Source organism: Pezoporus flaviventris, unplaced genomic scaffold, assembly GCF_033815535.1.
Source record: "Pezoporus flaviventris isolate CSIRO_AGI_PZ_B2104156 unplaced genomic scaffold, CSIRO_AGI_Pfla_v1 ptg000090l, whole genome shotgun sequence".
Lineage (NCBI taxonomy): Eukaryota > Metazoa > Chordata > Aves > Psittaciformes > Psittacidae > Pezoporus > Pezoporus flaviventris.
In genome coordinates, this window is record NW_026892638.1 from 2,501,254 (window position 1) to 2,516,948 (window position 15,695).

Here is a 15,695-nt window from a genome sequence, read left to right on the forward strand (position 1 = left end):
CCTCAGCCATTGCCCCCAGGGTCAACAAGTCTCTGGGTTTCAGAGCAGAGGAAGCCCTTCTGGGGAAAGATCACTTATTAAAAGAGAGATGCTGAACTGCAGTTGTTATGTGGCACTAATAAAAACGAAGCCAAGCCTGTTGATAAGTGCACACTGTAATTTCAGTCACAGCTTCCTCTGAAACTGGTTTCCTCATTTCCTCCTGAGGATATGTGTACCAGAGCAAGAATTTCATTCAGCAAAGCCAACGTTTTAGGCTTACAGAGACATCTGACAATAAAGGCAGATGTCTCCAGGGATTTGTGGCAAGCTCACCTGCAAACGTACCCCTAGTACCCAAGTATTTTTGTGAACACTGACTGGTTGCCACTACCCACATAGGCTCTTGGCCATATAAGTGATGGGAGACAGATTAGAAAGAGTTGTGTTGAAAGTTGGTTTATACTAACATGGTGATCGTTGGATTTTTCTAATTTTGACCTTCAGGCCCCCAGATGAGCATATCTGTGAAAGCTCAAATGATAAGAAACATCTCCTATGTTCCACACACAGCCCTCTGCTCTGCCTAGTGAATATTTTAGTGACCCATTTACAGCAAGCGGCTTTTATTGAGCAGAGTAGGCAAATGCAGAAGGAAACAGAAGCCCCGTCATCCTTGTGACAATTATATGTCTGTCTGTATATATGTAATCCACCTTCTCAGCCTGATAAACAAGAGTCTGTGCACAAGTTTTGAAAGGAGGGTAACCATCATCTTCTGTGATCTGAGCATTTTCTGGTAAACACCTCAGCCACCCCATAAGCAGGTAAGCCTTAGCCTTTGCACGGTGATATCATTCACAACTCCAGTCTTACCTTGAATTTCATTCTGGCTTTTTAATCTCTCTCCTGAGGCTTAATCAACATAATGTTTCCCTTTCACCTGATTTCTATTTTAAGTTAATTTTTGAGTCAGCTAGTCAGCAGCTAATTGTATTTCCACCTTTTTTCTTGGTGGTGCTTCCCTGCGTACCTTCTTACTGCATGCTCTATGAAGTAAACCCTCAGCAATGCCTAGCCCTGTTTATTTCAGGCGATTGACAAGAAAAAACGTCAGCCCAAGCAAACACAACTGCATAAATCAAAAGCTGATGCATCTATACTTATTATTGGTGATTTTCCTCTAACCATTTAAGAAACTGGTGTGGAGCATTCTGTATAACTCATCCACTTTGGCTGCTGTTATTTCTTGATCTTATTTTATTGAGAAAACTTTTGAATGAACAGGTAGGAGGTTGTGCCTTCATTTTTCCTGTGTTTTCAGCTGTGGGTATGAGACATTTCATTTTACAGTAGCTTTTGAAATGATGCACAGTAGATCACTGTCTTATAAAGACCTTCCTTTCCATTTACCTTTTTGAAGCAATCGCTAGTGAGTTCACGACAATGCTTTATTTTTAACAGTCTAGCCTTGCTCACACACAGCTGTGAGAATGGATCACTGAAAACTCTTTTTTTCAGTTCTGGCAACAATTTCTTTCTTCAGCTAGCTCTCCAGCCCTTCCCTGAGACCAGCCTTTGGTCTGGCTCCTTCACAATGTCACTGACTCTGGGTCTTTACCCTACAGATCTCCCTCTCATTGTTATGTCCACACCTCTGGAGGATGCGGTGGACACCTTGATCAGGATTTTCCATCACTACTCTGGCAAAGAAGGAGACAGATACAAGCTCAGTGAAGGAGAGCTCAAGGAGCTCCTCACCAGCGAGCTCACTGACTTCCTTTCAGTAAGCTGCAGCTCCTGAACATCTTGATTTAGTTTCATGGGTGGGAGAAGCAGCTACCCGAGTGTTCAGGAACAGGATCTCCTTCTGAAAGGCACATCCTGACAGACAGAAGGAGATGAGATCAAGGTCCCCAGAGAGAAGTGTGTTTTCAGAGGGTTGTCCAGCCCCGGTGCTCTGCCTTGCACCACCAGCAACAGACACAGGTACCTTACTTACCTTGCTCAACTTACTCCTTCCTCTGTGCTTCATAGCAGGAGGACAAAGGATGCCTAGAAATAATAACAAAATTTATGCTAAAACAGGCTTTAATCAATTTTTTGTTAATTTGTTAATTTTTAATAATGAGATACAGGTAAGTCCTTCAAAGAATTAAATCCAGCAACCAGTTCTTATGAGACAAGAAAGCAGCTTGTGCACAGTAGCTGAAGACACAGTACAGCTCCTTGTGTGCCCTACACAGAGATGATAAGAAAGCCCTTTCAGCAGTAAGCCGTTGATCTGAATATCTCTTCGCATGTTTGTTATGTTCTGCATTACAGAGCATGGGTGCTTTTAATGGAACAATGACCAGACTCATAGTTGGCTTTCGGTATCCTCTTAACTGTAAAAATTGTTGTGGACATTATAATCATCAGCAGGATTTTTTACTTAATGTCCATTTCCTTGGATTGGATTTTCTTTTAACCTTGGCTATTGATTATTACAACATTCACTGTTCTTACTCACACTAAATAGGATGTGGTTTTTCCTCAGTAGAGATCTTCTGAATGTGATGAATGGATGTATAATACTACCACTTATGGTTGGATTGAAAATCTAAGTACTGTTTGTTAACGAATGATACAGAGAAATGCACATTATAGATCCATCTTGTCAAAAGAAAGCAATGCTTAGCAGCTCATGAAATCCATTTGATTCATTTAAGTGCTTATATAGTACCTGTATTTCTTCTAAAAGCTGTGCTGTCTTTGATTTCTATTGCTGTGCACTTCTGGGGCTCCAGACCTATGTTTTTAATGCTGTGGCTAGTGGCATGTTAATATTCAGGTGCATACTGCGTGCAGCCTTTTATTTAATAGCCCCGGGGCTTGTAACATAGCAGTGGGTTGCACTGCCGGGTGTGTCTGCCCTCCTCACTCAAGATCTGTGCAGCTAAGTCACTTTTCTTTCTCTTTAGGGACAAAAAGACCCGCATCTGTTTGATAACATTATGAAAGATCTGGACTCCAACAAAGACAATGAAGTGGATTTTCACGAATTTGTCATTCTGGTTGCTGCTTTGACTGTGGCATGCAATGATTTCTTTGAAGAACAGCTGAAGAAAGAGGGATTTTTAAAATGCTTAATACACAAATGTGAGCAAAGCATGACTAGTTAGGTAGCCCTCATCAGCATTTAGTGAATGCAAACCATCATCCCTCCAACTGCTACTGCTCTAAGACATTTACAGAGCAGATCAGCAGCTGGTGTAAGTTGGACCAATGCCAGTTTACACTATTTGAGATCTGGCTTTTAATATTTTCAGGTTTTGTGCTGCATGCATCTGTAACGTGCATCTATGAGCTGCCAAGGTCAAGGACTTGGTATGACAGATCATTTGGCAGAAGCTGAGACTTCTATTTCTTAACTGCCAGTGGAAAGTAAAAGGCATGGGAATGTTACTTACGTACTTTCTGAACTGGAAAATTTGGAATGAGACATAAAACTTGCAATTAAGTTTTCAGTCATTCTATAACAATCACATTTCTTTCAGCTCAGAAAATCCAGCTTGGATTTTGCTCAGCTCTGCTTATTCTAAAGCCCTTTTTAGGTGCTGCTCCATACCTCCCCACACTCTCCTATTTCAGATGTGGTCACAGCTGTCTCCTGGTGCCTGGGCAGACCGTACCACTTGTCATTGTTATGCGTTCATTTCCTCTACCTCCCCTGCTTCGATTTTGTTGTTTTGGCATTACTTCGTCCCAGTAGTCCACCTCTTCATTCAGCATAAATGAATTTATTCATATGTTAAATTATTCAAATGCATAGAACGTTTAGTCAGCAAACTGCTCTGAGGGCTGATGGAGAGACTGGGTCTTCAAGGGAAATGCAAATGCCTTCTGCTTTCACAATTCTGGCACCCTTAAGAGGAGGACTTTTAGAGGACCACTTCTGGGGGATTTAATGATAGGGTCTCAGGGTACATCTTTGTAATGTGAGTCATCTTATGGAACAATGATTTCATCTTACAGTGATCCAACACATTGCATAGAAGCAGCACAAAAGGGGCAATTGGACCTAATGGCCAGGGTTGGAGAGAGCAGAAAAAATCCCTTTCAGTGTTAACCTGCTCTTGGGTTGAATCAGAAGTACTTCTGCACTCTTGTTTGAATTAAGCATACTTCCAAACCGCTGCAAATCCTCAGCGACAGGATGTCATGCCTTCTTTCTTGCATGGAGATTTCTCTTTGTTTCTTGTTGTTTTATGGTAACATCGAACTATAATTAAAGGTGTCTGAATTAAATAAAGATTTGCTGTTTGTGTAAGAGGTTAATAAAAAGAAACGTCTCTCAATGAAGACCTGTCCTGCTAGGCAACAGCTGAAGAATGCATTTCACTTGCCTCTCCTCCCCATATCCATGGACATCATTCAGTAAAGACTCTAATATTTGTATAAAATTACGTATCACTAAGAAGATGTAATTTATTATAAGAAGGGGATTCTATAAGATCTAACAAATATTACAAGGGGCAGACATCATCCTAAGAGTGAAGCCACCACAAACTTGTGTTATCCCAGACTAAAGGAGACACAGCAGTGGGTGCAGAGCCACAATGTGCTGCCTCTTTAACTCTTCCATGACAGAAGTTATATAGAATTCACGAAGACCTTCTAAAGGAACACAGCAAAAAATATTAAAGTAAAACTAACAGCAATTACACGACTTTTTGCCCCCCTTCAATGTTATGCACCTCAACAGTTGTACCAGGATTTCAGGAGTGATCAGCCAGAAAAAATGAAGATTGCTTTTATGGTTCACTATAGGTGCTGCAGAATGTTTCTAGTCTCCCAGCTTTTCCCCTTCCTCCAAGAGCAAGGTAGAGAAGAGCAGCTTAAAGCTTGAACCCCAAGCTAAAAGGAGTAAGATTGTTCCAGTAAGGACCAGTGACTTCTTTATGACGTTTGAGCAGGAGATATCTTGGAAGCAAGCTCCAGAAAGTTCATAAACTCTCTGCTCATCCCTGATGAGCCCCTGGACACATGGCAGCCTGTGTACCAAGCAGAATTATGCTGAATTACAGCTGTCAACATCAACATGCCCTGGGGTCAGACAGGGAGAGATGCTGCCATGATGGAGGGTCAGTGGAGGCATCTCATCAGCTGAATTTACTAGGGATTGAGTGCAGTCTAATTCCTCTGTGGAAGGGGATTGCTTGCACATGAGCTATAGGTGAATCAGAGGAGAATGACTCAAATGATATTTATTCCAACAAAAGTTTTATAAAACCTCAGTCACTGCTTTTGTTTGGTTAGGTTTTTTCTGTTGCTGTTTTAACTGCAAGGACAACTGTTAAACTCTATCAGCTTTAAAGAAGAAACCGTTTTCACTGACGACTGAAGACAAAGCAGAATAGGGTAAAGGTTTTTCCGTCCTAATGTTGGGATAATCATAGGCTGGTCCACTGAACCAGCTGGTCATTCCTCTGCTGTTTCTCTCCCACAGGAGTCAACTAGTGTTGCATTAGTAGACTCCACTTCCAAGAAAGATAGCTGAAAATCACCTAGATCTTTTGAATTGCCTCTGAACCAAAAGAACGTGTGAGCAATCCCCTTTTCTGTGAGTAATCTTCAGGAAGGAGAGCTGCATTGAAGCCATTTATACTGGCTATGCAAGATGATGCTTGCAGGGCCAACCTCAGTACAGCAACTTTGTCCTGCAGATGTGACATTTTGATTTTAGCTTCTTTCAGAAGGGAAAATGTCTCCTTCAAACATGAAGGCAGTGCTTTTTTTTCTCATTGTTTACTGAAACTTTTCCTGCTGACATTGAGTTTGCCTGTAGTTCATGAATCTAGAAAGCACTTTGATGTTCACGTGCAGAGGAAGCTTGCTGTGTGGCTTTCTCCATAGTCTCTCAGCTTTAGCAATGATGTCTAATTACATGCATTTTTATCATTTGTGCTATCAGACTGTCTGAAAAATCGATAGGAAATTGAACACTACAATAAGGTCGTAATATTTTCAAGTTACGTTCGAGACCAGTAAAAATACAGCAATGCCAGACAAGATCTTTACTAGCTATTGTGAAATTATTTTGCCTGACATCTAAAAAGCAGATTTTCAGAGACAAATGATATTATCTTGAAAGCATCAGCCTCTGCCATTTGCTTTTGTTCAAAAGAGACTTGAAGTGCAGTACAGCCGAGTACAAGAAGCTCGATGCACTATCAGTAAATAAATTTATAACCTCTTCAGATCTGATGTCCAGCTGCAGATATCAAAATCCTTGTATGACACCACTGTCTTGACAAGTGCTTTGCAATGGAGAAGTCTCTCCATGCTCTGACTCACCTGCCAGGTCCACTAGGAAAGCACAGCCTTTTTCACTCTAAACATTGTAGAGGGTGTCAAGCGCGATGGGGTAATCATCATCTTACAACATCGGTTCCTCCTTGTAAAGATGAGAAACAGAGTTGCCTGGACTTGTGGGAATGTGGAGAGAAGTGACAGTAAGAGACCCCAACAGAACAGGTGACCTTTCCAGCAACCAGATATATCATGAATTACTTTCTATCAAATGCCATTTGAGAAAGAATTGAAAGCTACTGACAGTGACAATTTTATATTTGCATCTATGAATCTGGTGCTGCACTTGCAGGGATGCCTTGAATACATGCAGTATCTGCGTTAACCTGCACTTGCTAGCACAGGGAATCCAGCATCTCCAAAGCCTGTCACAGGCTGGGCAGGCACAGAGCAGCGTATACGGTATGTGTGACAGCCCAGAGCTGCTCAGGGTGGCACAATGGCACCCTGAACAGTGTGCAGTACAACAGTTTGACGTGCCTGTCTGTTTGTTCTGAGAATTCTGAATGGAGCTGCCTTTTAAATCGCAGTAATTATTAGTGCATTCGCTTCTCCCCCTTGGCACCCTGACACACAGGCTGGCAAACTCCCTGGGCAGTCAGTACAGTGCCTGCTCTGCTCAGGCACTCACACTTTTCACTTAGCAAGGCAGATATTTCCTCCTGGGACAAAGGCTCTGGGATTTCCCCAGCACAGCAATCACTGTTATGGCTGCATGGCCACAGCAGCACTGTGGGTACGCACAGTGTGCAGGGGATGGACTGTATCATCTCAAAACCTGGCGCAGGTATCTCAGTGAAGCATGGCTTTGTGATACCCCAAGCAGCCAGAGAATTAACACTGTGGTACAGACAGGCCAGAAGAAGGGCATGAAGAGCTCTGCTGTAGCTATGCAAACCCACCCCAGGTTACGTAGCCATCCAAGGCAGAGCCCCCTTTCCAGGCTCCGTTCTGCAGCATAAAGCAGAACATGGCTGGGGGGAAACCCTAAAGGACAGCCCAGAGCCCATTCTTGCACCTCAGTAGCACACACTCAGCTCCTTTCCAATTTCAGCCCTCAAGAAGCTGGGTGAAAGGTCAAACAGAAACTTGCCTTCGAAATCAGATTATCTATATAAAGCCTTTTGACTGGCAGGACGATTTGTTAGACTGTGATGTGACGTCATGTGCATGTCTAATAAGAGTTTCGATTGACAGGCCAACAATTATTAGATGTGTCTTTAGGGATAATTAAGTCGATTGAATGGCACTGTATTATTTGAAGAAAAAAGGGGTCACATTTTCAATTTTATCTTTCTGCCACACAATACGGCATGAGAGTTAACGTTTCACTTGTGATCTCATGATCTGTTTTCTAAGATAGTTCCATCCCGTGTCAGTTCCTCTGTGTTAAAGTATGATGGGTTAAAGGCCCTAGGCAGCTATCAGAGAGAGCGCATGAATGAACTCCACCAGATATATCAATTAAAAAAAAACAAACAACAAAACAAACAAATAAAAATAAAAAATTCCAAACCCCCAAAATTAAAGCTTGTCCTTTTTAAATACCATCTCTCAGCCACCTGCAGTCAGTTGTGTATGAGGGGCAACTCCCAAGGAAGAGAACTGCAGCTGCATCCACTTATTTTGCCCTCGCAAGTAGATTCTCAGCTGATGTAAAATGACAGAGCCTATTGCACTTAGTGGCATAATTTTGCAACAGCTGAGGACATGTGCTTGAGAGATTTTAAATTAGCCTTCAATGGAAAGCTGTGTTTCTGTTAGCTGGTTGGCTAAATAAGGACCTGTCTGTAAAACTGCAAATGTTGCAACAAGGCAGCTAAGAGGAAGACAGGAGGAACAGTTGCTCAGAGCACAAGTATTTGGGAGAAAATCAGTGGAAAATGCTCCTGTGATACATCTGCTTTAAATTCTAAGCTGTCCTGTCAGGTCCTGGTTAACTTCAAGGTTTGCAGACCAAGTTTTCATTGTGTAGCTCTCAAATACCTGTCTGTGCAGTCTGCCTCAAAACTCCATGTGTTGCTCTGACTCTACATTCCCAGCATTGGCATGAACCCAGAAAAGCACTTTGTGGAAACACAAAATAAAGCTACAGCAGGAAAAAACTGTGTGTAGAACCTCTTGCGAAGCACAAAAAAGCAACAGAACCACCTGGCGCATTAGTTTAGGTTGTGTTTTGTGGGCTGAAAATATGACAAGAAGTTGAGAATGCTGCAGAAAGATGCAGATTCCCCAGCTCTGGCTGGGGACACTGAGTGGCAGCAGCAAATAGGTCCCTGCGGCTGAGCAAAGGGTGTCTGGATGAGACGGCAGGGTTGGAGAGTTCCATCCCATTAAATCGTTAATGCCTTGGCTAGGTGAAACCAAATCTCTTTTTGCCCTTGCACTAATGTCTGAATTCTGCAATTTTCACTTGGGGGAGATGTTTTTTGTCATTTTTGGTGCCCCAGGAGTAACATTACATGAAGGAGAATCATCAGCCTTTGAAAGGTAAGTACAGTTTCTGTTTGAAATGAAAAAGCCTGTTGGTAGACCCAAAGTAAAGATTGTCTAGGACATTGCTGCCATTGGTGAAGCTTGACATTGCTGTCAAAGGTGAAGCTGCCTTTAGACTTCAGGAGGTTGAAAAATGCAGATGATCTCAAAGTCCTTCAATATTCAAATACACAAGCACACAATCACAAAAAAATACACAAAATACACACTTCAATACACAAAATATTCCAGTATTTTCACCTATAAGTGTTTGGAGCCTAGCTGATCACAATGGCACAGCCTGTATGCTACTACAGGTAAGTAGTAAGGAATGGCATGCATGTGAAAAGTAAAGGACTTAGTGGTAGGAGCAGTTAAAAGGATAAATGTATCATTATGCTGGGTATGCTGACATCTCATATCTGACTCATATTGACTAGCTGAACTGTGTTAACACTCCACAGTGTTTCTGAAATGAGCCCATAACTGTGATGCCTAACACTAGCAGAGACAATTAGGTTGAATCACAGTTTTTCCTGGATAAGAAAAACTCAATCATGGAGATAGTCACTTCAGCTGAGAAATACTTGTCCTTGAATAGGAAAAAATATCTCAAAGTATCACTTGTCAAAGTGGTGCTTTGTCAAAGATAACGTTTGCTCTTCTCAGTGACCCAAAATTTGTTATGTGATGTGTCAATACTAAGATTTCTCAATACATCTGGAAATCATATTCTGCATAATAAAGTGACCTCACTGCTGAAAACAAAGTGACAAATGTTCTAGTAACCCAGAGCTGAGCAGGAAATTTGGGATCAGACAAACAGGAGCTGATGCTTGAGGCAGGTACACTGGGAGAAGGTTGCAGCGGTGCAAGAGGCTGCAGCACTGTGTCCTCTGCACATCCAGCACAGGACCTGACATGGGCCATGAGAGGTACGCCTCCAGGCAAAGTCCAGCTGCAATAACTGTGCCATGTTTTGGAAAGGAGACTGCTTTTCTGCAAGGGCACTGGGACTGATCAGAGCTGCTGCTGCAGCAAGCAAAGGCAAACATGACCAGCTTTGATCCACAGGCATTGACTGAAGGAAGCATGTACCAAGGTCCCTTGCCTGGAAGCCTCACTGATGCCTGTGTGTGGCTCTGGTGTTGAGGTCTTCCTACATAAGTCCTGGAGAGAGGACGTACTGTGGGGGAGATCCACAGCAGAGGCAGGCCCAGGCTAAAATCCAGCAGCTCGACAAATGTCCAGCACTACTCTTAATGCCAGAGTGATGGCATGCGCCTTTGCCAGCCCTCCCACATCTTCTCTCCTTCCTGTGAGAAAACTTTTCCTTGTTCTCACTTCTTGGCCCTGACTCTTTTGTGTAGACACTGGGTTGAGTCACAGGCAGTGCTGGTAGTGATAACCGCCCTCAAGGTAATCTTGGTGTCTGAATATAACATTTGCTTGATTATTTGTAACCCGCTAAACTGTGAGCTTCACAGTCCTTGCTCTTATTCGATGCCATAAATAGTGTTAATGCAACGCTTATCATCAAGCCTGCATGAAGCTGATAGGCTTTCAGTTCATAAATCACATGCGTTTGTCATTTCTCTAAACCACTCAACATGACAAATCTCACATCTCTTGTGTCAAACTGCCCAGAGTTAACAAGCTGCGCTTACTTCACCTTACAGAAAGTTCAGCTCTATTTAAAGACAATTTAGGCACACAGAAAGAAGTAATAGAAGTGTCATAGTAGAGAGATGTATAGCAAGGCTTGGAAGAAGATCGTCGTACCCAACAGAGAGCTGGGGCAGATGGGTAACAACAGAAGTCAGTGGCAGAGATGCCCATTGACCAGAGGAAGAGGAGTCTTGGGCTCAGGTTGGGTTGCGACCTGCTGAGGAGCCTGTCTGACACTGAAACCAACATAAGAGTAAAAGAATGAAGCAGAAAATGTGATCTCTGGTGACTTACAGCATAAGGGAAGGGGACCAGAAGCAGAAGCCCCATACACATTCAGCTCCCGCTTCTTGATCTGAGAGACTTTTTGAAGTGAAGTCTTGTGTGAGTCTGTATCAAGGATAGGGTTTCCTAATGACCTCCAGGGCTGTGATTGGCCATACAGCCTCCCCTTTGCTTCCTTTTCTGGGGCATTTTTTCAGAGCAATAGCTGATTGCTAGCATGCAATTTAGCAATGACAAAAGTTTAGCTCTCACTGTAGCATTGTGACACTTGAGAAACACTACACTTCTTTCTTGCCTTAATCTGGGCTAACTGATCCCACTGTTCAGGAGTAATATACTGAAGGGTTTACAAACAGTTGAATGGTATGATTGTGTAACAAAATACAAGTGATGTGCAGCAATCTCCTGCCCTACAAAGACATGGACATCAGTGTGAAACCTGCAGCCACATGGTAAAAAACAAGGACTGGCTAGTACTATGTCTTCCATACACCCTGGGGGAAAGAAAAAGCTAGTCCCTGAATTAATTCTGAGTTACAGTGGGGGTGACCATAGGGTAAATAAAGGTAGCTCAGCACAGTGTTTATCATCTGGCATGTTAGGAAGTTTGACATCCAACCAGATGTCTCACACTGTGCATCACCCCACACCACATCTCTTCAGCCAGCGCAAAGCAGCAGTGAGAAATCAGCATCAACAGCAAAGGATGGAGTGCCCGAGGCAGGAGAAATCCTCTTCACTTGAGCAGCTGGTGTTGTAGCACTGTGGACTCGCTGCTGCTCCTGTCAATTCCAGAAACCACAAGGCACAGACAAGCAGTGCAGCCCCCAAGGGACGTGCAGCGGCTGGTTGCTCCCTGTGCAGTCAGAGCCTTCATGGTGTTGTGTCTAAACAGGAAAACTAACTCTTATTTAAGGTCCCGGTACTAGAGGGAGGTTTGGTTTGCTCTAGCTGCTTCTGCCAGCAGTCATGCTGCAGCTGAGGAGGTAAGTACTCTGGAGGATAAGAAACGTGGCCTGAACCAGGAGTTCACGGTTTTCAGCCCATAGCTAGTAGGAAATCCAGGAGCTCTGGTTTGTTGCGCAGGCTCTCTGGAGTCTCCAGGTTTATCCCTTTTACCTGGGGTACAGGCTGAGATGTGCTGCAGGTGAAATTTCCACGTTGAGTGAAAGGAATGGTGGCCACAGCCTGGAGTGTGTTTGTGGTGAAGTGAGTGCTGAAATAAAATGGCCTTTTGCAGGAATTAAAGCATGTCAGGGTGCTGCGTTAGTGAACTGGGGGCTCAAGGGACCCTTTGAAGAGCAGAAAGGGTTCATAACATCTGGGTCCTTTGTGCATGAGGGAGGGATCCCTAGGGGAGTGTCTGTAGCTCAAACACTGCACATTAAGATACCCAAGAACATCCTCAATCTTCCTGTACCCACTACCTTACCTTTGAGGGAATAAACTGCATTTACCACTTGTATTATAGCACAGGGTATCACTTAATCACCAGGGAGGAGGGTAAACGGGGTTTGTTTCACTACTCTATTCAGCTGTATTTTCTCCACCTCTCACTGCAGCTGGGATCTCTCCTCTGCTACAATAGCTGACAAGACACCTACAAGCTCTGAGCATGAGGATTCCCACCAAGGGGCAGGTGGGTCCTCCCAAGCACACAGCTGAACCGTGTAAAAAGCCTGTCCATCAGCACTCATTTAACAACCCAAGGCTCTGCAAAGGCTGGGATGTCCTAGCAATACCCTCCCTGATCCATAGCAGAGTCTGGTGGGTGACATCTTGCACACAGTCCAACTTCTCATCAGCAAAAGACCATCTCATCATCCAAAAGACCATCTTTTTGTCCCTGTTCCTTGCAGGGGGTTGCACTAGATGACCATTGAAGGTCTCTTCCAACCCAAACTATTCCATGATTCTATGATTTTATCCCCCCACTTCTGCCAGGGAAAGGGGCTGTCCCCAGGCTAAGTTATGGTTGCTAGCAGAGTCAAGGCGTTGTAGCATGAAAGCCACAAGAAGGTCAGACTGGGAATGCATTTTACTGTGTTACATAATGTGATATTAATGAAAAAAATAGTCCTACAATGTGTTAACATGACTCAACCCCATGAAAGAGAGATGACACCCTCCTCATTCACCCAGGGGTTTGTATCACATTGTCCTGGGTTCAGCAGTAGCAGTCATTTTTCTCCTTCTTGGTAGCTGGTGCAGCACTGTGTTTTGACTTCCAGCCTGGGAACAGTGCTGGTGATACCGATGTTTTCGGTTGTTGCTAAGTGATGTTTACCCTGACCAAGGACTTTGTGAGGCTCATGCTCTGCAGGGAGGAGGAGAAGCCATGAGGAAGCAGAGACAGGACACCTGACCCAGGCTAGCCAGGGAGGTATTCCATACCACAGCACATCATGCCCGGGGTGGGGGTAACTGGGAGTTACCCGGAAGGACACAGGCTTCCGGGTGGGACTCGTTTCTTGGCCGGTGGTATCGTATTCTCTTCCCTTGTTATTTTCCCTTATCATTGTTGTAGTTGGTGGTAGCGGTGGTGATTTGTGTTGTACATTGGTTGCTGGACTGTTCTTGTCTCAACCCGTGGGAGTTGCACTCCTTCGATCCTCCTCCCCATTCCTCCAGGAGCGGGGAAGGGGAGAGCCCCGGGGGGGGGCCTCGATTGCTCTCAGCCCGGCACCACTCACTGGGAGTGAGTGAACAAGCTGTCTGGCTAGGGTTTAAACCACGACAGTTCTTTTGGCGCCCAGTGTGGGGCTCGAGGGGTTGAGATAAGAACAGATCTGTCCGGATTAATAGTCACTCGTCACAATGCTGATTTATTGGCTCTCAAGGTTGTTCGTCTTGATCTCACAGTTTCAGTATATCGTATCTTACTTCCATCCCATATTTGCTGTATTAGTGTTTTTCAAGTGTGGGGCTTGGGCTAAGGTTTTTGTCCCATTGTACTTTATGGTAATGACTTGTAATACAATAGAATCATTGATCATGAAACTGTTCTGGCTTATGTTCCCAGTGTGGTCACCACCTTTATACTTTGGGAGGTATATGATGGAGGTGCTTAGCAATTACACATCTTTTTTCTCCTTCTCAGGTGCTCAACCTGTGAAGGAGACATCCTTTTACCCTCCCAGTCCTCCCCCCAGACCATTTACATTTGAGAGTTTTGAAGTTTTCGAATGGCCTTTTAATGTTGTTGAGACTTGTTTGCTGATCATGATGGGAATCACCATGCTAACACGCATACAGAGTGTGTTCTGCCCACGACTGATTTCAAGAGTTAAGCAGAGTCAGGTTTGGGTCTTGTCTGGGGTCAAACGATGATGTAGGAGGACCAAGAGGTTTTCCCTGAGGCTGGACAGTCATGAGTGGCAGGGTGTGTGGGATAGTATGAGCAAGTACCTAGGTCAGTGGGCCCCTCCAGTACTTTGGAATTTCACCACTGAACAACTGCAAAATCCAGAAGAATTAGTAAAACACTTAAATGAGGTGTGTGGTCATTCTGGCCATACCAGAGATGGACAAATCATGGCAACGTGCTGGGGCTTGGCCTATGCTTACAGGGCCTTGTTCAACACTATCCAGCACCTTCAAAAGGAAAAGAATGTCGGCGGATCTGAGGGCAAAGCAGCAGTCGCTACTCAAACTTTGGCTGCAATGAACAGCACAGCTACCCTAGTGGCAAGTACAGCAGCTGCTCAAACTTCAACTGCAACAGACAGCGCGGTTACCCCAGCTCCAATCACAGCAGCTGCACCACCCCCAGCAACAAGTACAGTTGCTACTCAAACCACAGTGATAATCACTGCAGCCAAACCAGAGGACCAATTCGTACCAATATCAGTTGCCCCTGTACGCAAGAGAACAAGCAAAAAAGAGGCAAGAAGGGTGAAGCAAGATGAGGAAACAATGTATTCACAACCTGGTCTAGAATCTGATCAGGAGTCATCATCACATGACGAAGAAGAAGAAGAAGAGGTAACTTCTCGACCTCGGACCTCAACCGAGCTGCGGAATATGCGAAAAGATTTTACCCGTCAACCAGGGGAGCACATCATCACCTGGTTACTCCGATGCTGGGACAATGGGGCCGATGGTCACAAACTAGAAGGTACAGAAGCCAAGCAGCTGGGATCACTTGCTAGAGAAGGGGGAATTGACAAAGCAATTGCAAGAGAGAAAAAGTCCCTCAGCCTTTGGAGGAGGCTCTTGGCAGCTGTGAAAGAAAGGTTTCCGTACAAGGACGATGTTACGAGTCGTTCGGCCAAGTGGACTACTATAGACAAAGGCATCCAGTCTCTGAGGGAATCGGCCATCGTAGAGATGATCTATCACATCAAGCCGAATAACGGGGATACACCTATAGATCCAGATGAAGTTGAATGTACACGACCCATGTGGCGAAAACTTACACGGAATGCACCGTCATCATATGCCCATTCATTGGCAACAGTGACCTGGAATGACATAGTACCACTAACAGTGGATGAAATGGTTCATAAACTCTGAGAGTTCGAAGACAATCTCACCCCTTCCACCATCTCAGCTGTGGAAAAACTGTCCCAGGACCTCAAACAATTGAGGGACAATCTATCTGATTTATCCAGCTCCTCACGTGTACCAACACACGTCTCAGCTATTAAAAAAAGGCGTCCTATTGTTCGAGAGAGGAGATACAGGAGGTATATACCACAGGCCACCCTATGGTTTTACCTGCTGGATCACGGAGAAGACATGACAAAGTGGGATGGAAAACCTACTTCAGCTTTGGAGGAACGGGTGAGTGAACTGAAGAGGGGAGCAAGGGCCAAGACTGATCGTCCCATGAGAGCTACGGCTTCAGTCTCTGGTGAGCAGTTTCCCAGATGGAGTGGAAGAGCTGATTTTACTCCAGCTCCTGTGATAACGAAGAATAATCCCTTTCACCA

The 15,695-nt window shown here is 44.3% G+C and overlaps 1 protein-coding gene across 1 annotated transcript; it reads left to right on the forward strand.

The window, feature by feature from the left end:
• The first annotated feature begins 472 nt into the window (after nucleotides 1–472).
• S100Z (S100 calcium binding protein Z) lies at nucleotides 473–3,256 on the forward strand. Its single transcript, XM_061475826.1, has 2 exons — nucleotides 473–1,765; nucleotides 2,943–3,256. Exons 1-2 carry the CDS (start codon nucleotides 1,577–1,579, stop codon nucleotides 3,141–3,143), a joined length of 390 nt encoding a protein of 129 aa, XP_061331810.1. The 5' UTR covers nucleotides 473–1,576; the 3' UTR covers nucleotides 3,144–3,256.
• Nucleotides 3,257–15,695: the final 12,439 nt, after the last annotated feature.

Excerpts from the sequence above, each read along its gene's own strand:
- S100Z (XM_061475826.1), top strand. The coding sequence starts at position 1,577 with ATGTCACTGACTCTGGGTCTTTACCCTACAGATCTCCCTCTCATTGTT. Across the intron at positions 1,766-2,942 it reads AGCTCACTGACTTCCTTTCA|GGACAAAAAGACCCGCATCT; the intron begins GTAAGCTGCAGC and ends CTTTCTCTTTAG.